The 12363-nt window shown below is 39.9% G+C and overlaps 1 protein-coding gene across 1 annotated transcript in view; it reads right to left on the minus strand.

The window, feature by feature from the left end:
* CACNA2D3 (calcium voltage-gated channel auxiliary subunit alpha2delta 3) overlaps nucleotides 1–12363 on the minus strand; it is an 870474-nt gene that overhangs the window by 619002 nt on the left and 239109 nt on the right. Inside the window, exon 4 of the mRNA XM_045192346.2 lies at nucleotides 2492–2551. Coding sequence (XP_045048281.1) covers nucleotides 2492–2551 — 60 coding nt within the window. The remainder of the gene's footprint in view (nucleotides 1–2491; nucleotides 2552–12363) is intronic.

A 12363-nucleotide genomic window follows, 5' to 3' on the forward strand; every position in this document is an offset into this window, starting at 1 on the left:
AAATCTTTATTTCTGGTCATAATCCACTCAGGATCACACATTGAGTTTAATTGTCATGTGTCTTTAATGTCCTTTAGTCTGGAACAAGCTCTCTCTGTTTCTTTGTCTTTCTTTACCTTGACGTTTTTGCAGAGTCTAGCCAGTTATTTTATGAAATTTTCCTTACTCCAAATTCCTCTGATGTTTCATCATGACTAGCTTCAGGTCACACATTTTGGACACTTGTGAAAGAATTCTGCACAGGCAACACTGCATTGGTCCTGGTCATCACATCTGGAGGCTCCTGATGTCACTTTGTTTATTAATTGATGATGTTAACTTTGATCACCTGTTCAAGACACTGTCTGCCAGCTTTTTCCATAATAAAGTTGCTATTTTCTCCCTTATAATTAATAAGTAACTTGTAGGTGGAAGCTTTAAGACTGTCAATGTCCTTTTCTTCACCAAACTTCTACCTCCTAGTTTTAGCATCCACTGAAGATTCTTGTCTGAATCAATTAACACCATAATTCTCTAACTCCATCATTTCTTCTATACTTATTAGTTGGCATTCCACTGTAAGAACTACCCTTCTTATTTATTTGTATATTTATCTTTTTATCTATTTGTCTGTTTATCCAAGTGGACTCATGGATTCTTATTTTATTCAACATTATGATCTAAGCTGACTTGAGGTGAGTTGCTGTCATTTAGTGTCAGAATACCCCTGAAAAGGGCTTCCAAAACTGCTGAGGAGAGGAAGACAATTTCCCTTGGCAATGCATACAAGAGGTCCTTACAATCATCACACATACAAAGGTGCTTCCTGAAGCTCCCATTAAATTTCTCTGGCAACTCCAGGAAGTCCAAATCCTCCAAAGAGGAGGCAAACTGAAACCAAACGTGACCAGTAAACGGCCCCTGGATCTTCCTGAAGCCACCAGATTTGTGGCTATAGGAAGGCAAGAGGCTTCTTGCTATATTCAGTTGACTTCTCTTCTCCTTTTCTTGCAGCTCTTCTCAAAAAGCTGGGCTGACTTCTCCACTCCTCTCCTGATGTTACCAACAGTGTCCAGAATGTCTCCACCTCCCCCTGCAATTTCTTGTGCTTGGCTTATATATTCTTGGCTCTCTTTGCTTCATATGTTGGGTATTATGCCTGAAAATTACCCACAGAGGGTAGGTTTGATATTTCTGTTTCCCCTCCAGACCTGTTCTTCACCCTTCTCTACCCAGTGCAATGCTTCTGGGTAGAGGCTGTTCATACCACAGGAGGCTGAATCAAATCAACTATAGTTGGATTCAGCCAGTGGTGGGTACCAGCAAGAGATCAGAAAGCTAGAGATTGTTCTTAGGCTATCTTCCCCCCAAACTTCCAGATCACCATGGCTGCACCTCTCTATCAAGTGCCTTTTCTGTATAGCTACTCCCCTGACTTTTGGAAACCATTCCATCACCTGTCTCCTTCAGGCCAGCAGTACAGCTCGCCCTGGAACACCACTAACGCTTGTTGGTTTCATTTACCATTCATTTGTAAATATTCTTCATTAAACTTTCCTCAGTTATACCATTTGATTGTTCATTCTTCTACCCACAAGGGAAAAAAAATGTACGTAGTAATGATGACAAGAAGTATATTTATGGGACAGAGATACAGCCAAAGGCTACCTTAGGTATCATCAACTTTTTTTGTGCTTAAAGATTTATGTCTGTCTTTATCTTTTCCATATAAATGAAAACATAGTAAAATTTAACACTACTTCCTAATTGTGACCACATGCCACTAAAAGAGTTATGTTCTATCTAAGCACAGACTTAAGGATTAAGATTCACTCCCTCTGTTTTTCTAGCTGTAAGGAAAACCACAAAACTCAAAATGATAATACAGATAAAACCTCCTTCAGGAGGGACACAAAGAAGCCTGCAAGTATTATTCACTTCACTTGTTGACTTTTACTATGTTTTCTCTGTATAAGACAACATCAAACGCCTTCTCAACCAGACACAAGTGTGCCATGGTTAGCTATGGGATCCACTACAAGAAATTTTTTAAGTGGATGTTCAAATCCCACATCTGTAAATGACTTAGTTTTTAAATATAATTAACAGTCATTCAACATTAGGTCCATCACAACGTTGCTTTCGATCACTTAAAATGCAGCCAAGGAAATGTCTATATTCTACTCTGTATCTCATCAATTTACCATTAAGAGCTCTGGTGATTATTGTCAGTTGACTGATTAACTCCCCCTGAAACTGGGAAGGGGGTCATCAAACTCTGGTTATGTTCATGAGTCTATGTCATTCCCCACTGCAGCCATCATGGTGGAAATGGTTGAGGATCGCTGCTCTCCTGCCTTATCAAAGAACAGGCACATGCATCCCTGCTCTGTACCATCCTCTCAAAGGCTGTCTTTCCCAGCCAGTGAAACCTGGCACTCTTGGTATACCTAGTATGTCTCGTTGGGCAGCAAACATAGAACACAATCTAACTCAAACTACAATCACTTACCTGCAAATCTGCATCGAATTCATGTTTCAGGTGTGCTTCTTCAGCAGCCTCCACCAGACGCTGTAAAGACAGAAAGCAACATGAGGATTACAAGTGTGGCCTGGACCACATTTCAACAACGTGAAAAGACCAAGTGTTCGTCACTGCCCCCAAATAATAGATTATATCATGGCACATTCATTGTGATGGGTGCCTTTGTTCCCACGAAACTGAATACAGTAATGTCACTGTCAAAAACCTAGTTTTTGCCTTCATTATTCATTCATAATTCTTCCAACAAATCCATTGTTATATGTGTATAAAGGCACACATGTTCTGCACCTATTTTTGTAACAATTCAAAGACACTGGCCTTTGAGGCCTTATAGGGACTCCAAAACCTACCTAGAAAAGTGCATTCCTTAGGTAGAGAAAGCCCTTAGTCAAGATTTATTAAACTAAATTGAGTCCAACTCTAAGTGGGCTAACTTCCCAAATGTTTGGAAAACATTACTTATTTTAATTGCCTGCATCGTTCAAGGTCAATTCTTTCTGCACCCAGTTCTAGGATGTAATTATCAGGTGACAGTTATTTGAATTTTATGGTACATCAATGCTATTTTGACAATCTGCTTCCCAATAACAAAATCACTGAAATTAAATCAATAAGGAGTACCCATAAAATACATAATTATTCATCTTAGCCAACTAAATTCAACCAATTCATATTATTATGAAAACAACTTAATAAAATTCCATGTAACAATTATTCAACAACCCAAATCATTTTACTTTAATTTGAATTTGCCAATAAGTTATTTCCCACCATGAAAATGTAGGCAAGAAGATATTGCAGAAAACTCATTTAGTTAAATAATATTGCACCGAAATTTCACTGAACTAAGAGCAAAACCTTTAAATCCAAATAAAAATTCAACTATCTCAGTTTTTCCCACTGTTAATCTTGAAGCCTATGCTACCTTAAACTTAGTTTTCTGGACATAATATAGACCTGAATTTAATAAGGCCATGCTTCAAAAACTGATGACATCAGTATTAACCTCTAAATGATCACAAATCCACAGACAAATGTTCCATGAGTAATTATTATATTGGACATAGAAATAAAGAGGCTGAAAATATTTGGGTAACTTTAGGCTCTAGCATAGAGTGCTGAAGCCCTGTCTCTCCATAGGGGCTTAAAAAGAAAGTGACAGGCCAGTGAGAGACAGTGCTGTCTGCAGACAAATCTAGGAGGTCCAGCAAATCTGTCTATCCACACTCCCGTCAGGTGGTCAAGAAGGGGCTTTCCCTTCTCTGGTAAGTCAAAGAACAGACCCCAGGAAACATGGCAGGGCCAGAGACAGAAGACCCAGTTCTAATTCCAGCCATGATGCCACCCTCTACAGTTGTTAGATCTTGGGCAAGTCCCTTCCCCTCTCTGGGGCTAGTTTCTTCATCCCACAAGATGACTCCAGAGCAGTGGTTCTCAAAGTGTAGTCCTCCACTGGCAACATCAATTTCACCTGAGAACTTGTTAGAAATTCACATGCTCAGGCCCCATCCTAGTCCTACAGTATCAGAAGCTCTGGGGGTGGGCCTAGCAATCTGCTTTAACAAGCCTTCCAGGTGATTCTGATGCCACTAGAATTTGAGAACCACTGGCTAAAAGCACCACTTGTCCTGGACCTTAACTCATCCCTGCACCTTGCTTAATGAGCTCCAGCAACCCTTCAAGATTTCTCAACTATTATTCATCTCTTTAAAACCTGTGTACATATGTATTTTCACTCTTATGTCATATGTAAGACATAAAATACTTTATACAAGAGAGGCATAAAATGGAGAGGGTGAGAAACAGAGGAAAAGAAAAATAAGGAGAGACACTATGTATGTAGAGTGGATATGCTGGCCCCAAGCTTGCGTTGGGTCAGCTTTCAGTGGGTCATAGTCTTCCTGGAATCATCTCAGTGAAGCTTATCAGCCTCCCAGGATCACAAGACATAATCTGTAAATGTACGGATGCGGACCTGGACAGCTAAGTGACAGGCAGTGATATCACAAATCAATGTGTTTGTGAGAGCTCATTCTCTTGATCTTTGTAATAGATTTAAAATTTGTATGTATGTATCATAAAATCAGTTACATATTGAGTGTGTATAAATGGTATACATGTCTGAACATTTCCATTATCAAAAAAGTCATGCATTTTGATTATGTATTTACTTAAACACATAGTTGTTTTTTCATGGTGTCTAAGCATTCTGAAAATCCAGAAATGTCAATGAAATGTACAAATGATCAAAAGATAGGAACAAACTAAGTTCACAATGACCAAGACAGATAATATTGAAAACAATAGTGAAGAATTGGAAATGTACAAAAAAAATTAGTGTAGGACCAACAAATAAGAGAACAAGATGGAAATGATAGGCAAATTGAAATTATTATGAAAGAGCATAACAAAATGCATTTCATACATAACATTTTACTTATATTTATGTGTATGTATATATGTATATTATACATACTATATAACATGTTCAAATATAACATAACATGAAATGTATTTCAACCACAAACACTGCAATGCAACACATGGGGCACAAGAAGATAACACACTGGAAACAATTCAGTAAAATTGGACTAATTACTGAGATCAGCCAGAACACTGTTCTCTGTGTGGAGCAGTGGGTATACGAGAATCTGAACCCTGCTGGCCGGTTTCTATGTTTATTTCCAAGTTAAAGTTTCTGTATGCCTTTTCAACTTAATTTATCTCACACACCTCATGTTTCCATGAAGATATTTCCCATCATGCTCAAGACAACGAGTTAGGAAATAAGATTCAGAAAAAGATAGTCAGCTGGCAGCTATACATAATACTTGTATTATGTGAAACAAATAAGTACTTTGGAACAGAGCTCTTTGAAAGAATAGACCCTTCCTGCAATCAGTCATGAGGTTTTCCCAACCTCTTCTCTGATGCCCGTGGGAGACAGGCTTACATTTTATGAGAGAATTCAAGGGGAAAACCCCCAAGAATAGGCTCAGCTGGTATGCACAATGGTAATGATAAGCAGCACATCAAAAACTATGTACCTTTTGAAAAGAATAAAGGATATAGTTCATCTTTCCTCTGAAACACTTATAAACAAGTAAAAGAAATAGTTTCTAAGAAAAAATCATATGCCATAAATGTGCCTAAATTAAGAGAAATTTCCTCTTAATAAATAAAAAATAAATTGAATTATCATTTAAAAACATCAAGACAACTCAACTTTCAACTCTGATGTTTGCCAGTAAAAAGTAGCAGCCTATAATATCTCTTTCCTGCACAAATGTCCCTATCGTGTAATTCAAATTAAGTATATTTTAAAAATAAGTTTGATTATCACTTGCAGATAAGAAAAATCAATTTAAATGAGCTAATATTTTAGTTATTATATAGAAAACTGCCACTGAGCCTGAGGAAAACTGTTACTCTATTATATCTGTTAGAAAGGCAGTGTGCTTTTAATAATAATAAGTTAATTTTCTCTTGAATGAATTCCCCTTTGGATCTGCAGATGGGATTATAGAATTGTGACTGTGATTTTTAATTAAAGCTGAACACTGGAAATAAAAATGGTGTGAGGACAGGTATTCAAAACTGAGCTTTGAGGAAAGGAAAAACAGCAGTTTCGTCCACATATCCCCTCACCCCATTTAATGCCAAATTCTCCCCTCTCCCTTTCATGCTGAAGCATTTTGTTACTCAATAAAAATGATAACAATATACTGGAATATACCATGTGTCCTGGAATTGGAACAAAGCACCTAAAGCTAAAATGTTGTAATTCATGAGTTGATGTACATTTCACTGACTTTTATACTTCTAAATCACTCTTCCCTTTTAGTGAAATAAATACAAACAAAAGCTATCTTTATAAGTAAGAAATGCTGGAAGTCATGGACCATGGATAGTATTTATAGTTATGGTGAAGGCAAAACTGCCAAGGGGAATAGCAGGGATATTAAAGCATTTCATTTAAAATCACATCCTATTTCTTGTTACAATGACCCCATGTTATCCCTACAATACCACAGAATGTAGTCTCCCATCGCCTCCCCAAAACACTCAAATCAAGACCAGGGTTAAAGACATCATAGAGGTCAACCTTTCTGTCACGGTCCAGGAGGGGAAAACTAGGACACCAAGTCAAAGTAAAAATTGGATCAGCAGAAGAAAATGATTTTTTTGTTCTGTTTGTATTTCATCCTTTTGTTCCTGGTCATTTTGGCTTACCAGGAGAAACGAGAGAAAGAAATGTGCACTGAGAGTGGAAAGGTAATGAAAATGTAATCATACAACCAAAGTAGCCTCCTACTGGACTCCTACTGATTCTATCAAAATAAACAAATTGTGTACAAATGAAAAAAGTTTAAATAAAAAAATCCCTAAAATTGGAGGGGGGAGTCATTATGGACAAAAATTCTTAAGGCAAAACAAATACTAAAACCAAGGTAAAAGTTTTTTTATTATTTCTCATGATAAAGCTAAAAAGCATTGGCTTGTAAATGCTATTATAATGGAATATTGGAAGATTTCAAAGCACTTAACACGTTTAGTAGTTTTCATTTAATGTTTTGCAACAATACATTTAATACTCATACCAGGGTTTTTATTGCCATTTTTTTCTAGAATATATGCATAATTCTTTCTCAAGTACTATTTAAGCTCAACTAGGGGATTTTAAGGAAAATCAATAATCATTAACGGATTTAAGCTTCATTGATGAGTAACCCAGAGCTAGTTTTTTAATTATCATTAAAACCAAAACAATAAAAGCTAAATGTGTAGAAAAACAACCAAAAGGAGTGATCAAGAGAAGTGATAATGAGCACCACCACCATACCCAGTGTGGCACATTCATCTTTTCCTCACATTCAATTTGGTGGCTTTTGTTTTAAGGGCGAGAGTCTAATGGAGTAAGGAACAACAGTGTGTACATGGGGTGAATGCTATCCTAGCATCATGCTTCCTGGAGGGGCTTGAACTCTGCATGCTGACCATCTACAGAGGTGAGGGTAGAGAAAACCCATAGCCTCTCTATACGCACAGAATTCAAACTTGGTGGATCTCAAAAACAAACTAAAATCTCGCTATCCTCATTAAACGCCATCGGCACATCAAAAGATGTCTCCAGGAATCTGGACAAAATGAGATCTATTTGTTCCCAGGATTAATTTCAAACACTCCTCCCTTGGATGAAGGTCAAAAAAACAACAGTTTAAGAACCATTAAGTTAAAAACCAAAAAAGTAACATGTTCAAATTTACATTTTCATTCCTTCTGTCACTGAAATCCCTTTCCTTCTGTTCTCAGGATAGTTTGTCACTCTGTAACAGCATAGATTAATCTTTGCTGCTTTTGTTGCTAGAGTTACCAGATGACGACTTCCCAAAGTGTGGGTCTTACACCATCGGTGAGCCATGAAACGGCATGAGGAGGTTTACAGAAGGGTGAGGGACATGCACAAGGGAAGCAGCTATTTCACATGAAAGGATAAATGACAAAGAATGCTGACGGTAGGCCAGGAAGCTTCCCAGAAGTGACACTTAGGCTAAGCCCTGTGGGAGAACCAGAGAACGGGAGGTTCTTCCAGTAGAAGGAAAGACGCTGAAAGATTTTTACAGCCCGTGGAAACACTGTAAACAGTTTTGGAGATGGATCTCAGAGATCTACAGAGGCCACATCATTGGCTGGGTGAACATCAGACAATCAACCAGGACAAAAGGAATAACCTGGAAAGATGGACACAATTAGACAAGAAGAAATCCAAGACTTTTTTCCCTCCCATCCTAAAATGCCAAAACCACCATTAGAATCCTATCTGAGAGTTTAATAATATTTAGTAATCCTTATGGATACAAATGTTTTTACTTTTCAACTCCAATGGAAATGGCACATATAATTCGCCAACTATCAAGATGATCATTTCTTTAGAGAAAAACAACTCTGATAAGGAGCCTTCATTATTTCTTTGTTCCTTCAGAAGAAATAAGCTTTGTTGCACATGAATGAACATTTTGTATAAAATGACCTTCTGCCTGAAAGCTGCAAAGATCGTTTCTGCTTTAAAAAAGGCAAACATTTCAAAGTGGATTGTAAAAGCTAATCTATGAAGTTTCCAAAGAAAACAGGTAATGGAACAATAGAGCAAACATTTCATGTGTGTGGGGAAGCTCTCTTCCCTTCTGTCTACTCCTCCCCTTCCTGTCTCCTTCAGACTGTGTGAAGCTACCGCAGCCTTTCACAAGACAAAATAAGCCTAGAGTCTACATCAGAAGACAAGATCACAATCAATAACAAATTATCTTTGTTTCCACAGGAGATACCTGCTATCAATTTGAGGCCGATTAAATTAATACCTGTTATCAACACGAATGGCCTATTTCCAAACCAAAGCCATCTCATTCTACATCTAAGGCTGCATTTGCCAAAATGCAACATTTTCAAAGCTACTGAAGGTGGAAACAGCCAAACTTTGCTCCAAGGGGGCTGCCCAAGGGCCAAGACAGCTTGGGGGGAGACAGAAGGTAAGTCAATCCTATATTTCAGCCCAAATAATTTGTCCAAGTGATCCAGCATTTTAAAGAATAGGCTTCTGCTCATGTTAACCCTCTGGGAATGGTTTAGAGTTGATTAGCAAAATCAAGGCTGTTTAACCTAAACCTTATAAAGTCCTCACAGAGTCCCTCAGTTCTGAGATAACTGAACTAGTTCTTTTGTGGGCAACAGAACTGTTGTAGATTTCCCAAGGGGAGGAACAAGACTGTGACATTCCATCAGCTTGAGGACAAGCATGTGTTTCACACACTAGAAACCATCTATCACCAAGGGCTCAGACAGTGGTGAACAAAATTCTGTTCCAGCCATTGACTACATCCTTTCCAGGGCCTACTTTTGACCAGAACCCACAATGGCAGAGTTTGAAGGTACTGTCCAGCTAGCTAAGGAAGATGGGAACATCTGCCTACAATAAGACAGATAGGACAAGATGAGGCACAGCCCAGGTAAAAGGGTGATAGTCTGTGAGACAGTGTGTCCTACACAGCTTCCATTCCTGGTGGTAGCAAGAGATTTCTGTCACTTTTGTTCAATTTAATTTAACAGGTATTTGTTGAGAACCTATTAATTAACCAGACCAGCAACAAGAACTGAGTGGGACAACAAGAAATAGATGACTTTGTCGTGGCCCTCAAGAAGCTTTTAGTCTTCTAAGCACTGTGGCTCAGTAGAATGAGTACAGTCTCAGAGTCCAAGGACAAGGACAAGTCATCCCACTCACTAGCTGCTTGACTCCAGGAAAAGTCTCTCTTCTTAGAGTCTTGATTTTCTTATCTGATTAACTAAAATAAAATGTCATCTTTAGTTTATATCTCTTTGTGTGAATTTGATGAGAACATACACACAAAACATATCCTCAAGCATTCCACACAAGTGTAAGACATTATTATGATGGGGCAGGGGAAGAGACAAGATTTTCAGGCAGAGCACAGCTTGACTGGAACAAGGAAACTTCACAGAGTCTGTGCCTCCCACAGTTGGCTCTCACATGGGGAGAACTTGGAAGAACTCCTCAAGTTCACAGTTACATGGAGGTTATGTGAAAGTTAATGCTGCTGCCAAGGAAAGGACTCCAAACTTTGTGTTCTCAAACACGAGGCTGAGCACCTGCTCCTTAAGGTCTGGTTTTCAGAATCCACCACTCTCTTTTTCAGCTTCAGCAGCAAAATCTGTGATCAGTGAGGCTGAAAATGAACTGAGGCAAGGGCCTTTATTGCAAAGTTTGACTGATGTCCTCACAACGGCACAAGTACAAAAAGTAAGCTGTTTGCCAATGCAAGCTCCTTTGACAGATGTCACTGTGAGACTTAAGAGTGCGGCAGGATGATGAGTGTGGCAGGATGGGGAGTGTGGCAGGATGGGGGATGTGGCAGGATGGGGAGTGTGGCAGGATGGGGAGTGTGGCAGAACGGGGAGTGTGGCAGGGTGATGAGTGTGGCAGGATGGGGAGTGTGGCAGGATGACGAGTGTGACAGGATGGGGAGTGTGGCAGGACAGGGAGTTTGGCAGGATGGGGAGTGTGGCAGGACAACGAGTATGTCAGGATAACGATTGTGGCAGGACGGTGAGTGTGGCAGGACGGTGAGTGTGGCAGGACGGGGAGTGTGGCAGGATGGGGAGTGTGGCAGGATGACGAGTGTGGCAGGATGGGGAGTGTGGCAGGATGACGAGTGTGACAGGACGGGGAGTGTGGCAGGACAGGGAGTTTGGCAGGATGGGGAGTGTGGCAGGACAACGAGTATGTCAGGATAACGATTGTGGCAGGACAGTGAGTGTGACAGGACGGGGAGTGTGGCAGGACGGGGAGTGTGGCAGGACAACGAGTATGTCAGGATAACGATTGTGGCAGGACGGTGAGTGTGACAGGACGGGGAGCGTGGCAGGACGGTGAGTGTGGCAGGATGGGGAGTGTGATAGGATGGTGAGTGTAGCGGGCAGCTCCCAACCCCTGGGCCCCAACCATGATCAGAAAAGTAAAATTACCTTCTCCTTGAACATGGAAAAATGAGGAACAATTTTCATGTCCATTTCAATGTTACCTACTCAAGATGTATTTTTATGTAAATTTGATGCAAGAAAAAAATTATTTTAATTTCATTTTTATTCTTTCCTTCTATCCATCCATCCAAATGTTTACCAGGCAACTTCAGTTTGGGAGGCAACATATTATGTTGGTCCACAGAGCAAGCCTTGGGGTCAGACAACCTGCCTGTGAATCCAGGGGCAAAAGTGCTTAATGCATAGTAACTGCCCACTAATGTTAGCTCTTACCATCAATGATATGACAATGGTGATGATGATTGTAAGTATGTGAGAAGAATTAACTAGAGGCTTGGGCCAGGAAGATGACCAACCCATCTGTAGTTCATTTGGGAGGAGAAGCAAGAAATTAGACAATGTGACATGGGCTATACTAGGAGGTGACAAAAGGTGATAATAGCAAACAATTATTGGGTTTCACACTTCCTATCCTAGTGCCAACTGTTCTAAGTGCTTCAGTCAATTAGCTCAGTTAATTCTCACAACTGCCCTATGAAGGAAACCACAGATATCATCCCAACTTTATACGTGGGGTAAGCAAGAAGCAGGGAGGCTAAAGTGTATGAAAACTCAAAGCAGGGAGCACATAACTCTGCCAGGGCATGTGGCACCAGTGTGGGGAAAGTTTCAGAACTGATGTGGCAGTAAGCCTGAGTTAAAGGATGAGTGGAAGTCAGCCAAGGGGCCAAGGGAAATGATGGGAAAATGTACAGCAAAGGCTCCAAGTTAGGAGCCTCGTGTGTCTGCAGGGTGGCAGGAGGTTTGGAATGGAGAACATCAGTGGTGTTGGGCAAAGGGTCCAAAAAGGTGGACAAGAGAGTTCAGGTGAGCCAGGGCAATGAGCAAGGCTAAGGAATACTACGTTCTGTGCACAGTGGGGGAGGGGAGCTGATGAGGTCTGACTGAGCATAAAAGCAACATAATCAGTTCTGAATTTAAGTCATCTTTAAATTAATAGGGTAGCAGTGCTGAAAAAAATAAATTAGAAGGAGAGAAATCTCAAACAAAGAGAGACTGTAGCAGAGACACCACTTGCTTTAAAGCTACTTACTCCACAAATATCTCAATCCATCATGGAGTCCTGTAGGCTCTCCTTACAAAGTATGTCCCATGTTTCACCACATTTATCATGACCTCCCTTGCTACAACCCCAATCAAAGCCACAGGTATCTCCCCCTGGAAACTCCAGGCTTCAAACAGGCCTTCAGCTTCTTCTCCATGCCCTACAATCAGCTCTTTAC

This window comes from Desmodus rotundus, chromosome 8 (assembly GCF_022682495.2).
Source record: "Desmodus rotundus isolate HL8 chromosome 8, HLdesRot8A.1, whole genome shotgun sequence".
NCBI lineage: Eukaryota > Metazoa > Chordata > Mammalia > Chiroptera > Phyllostomidae > Desmodus > Desmodus rotundus.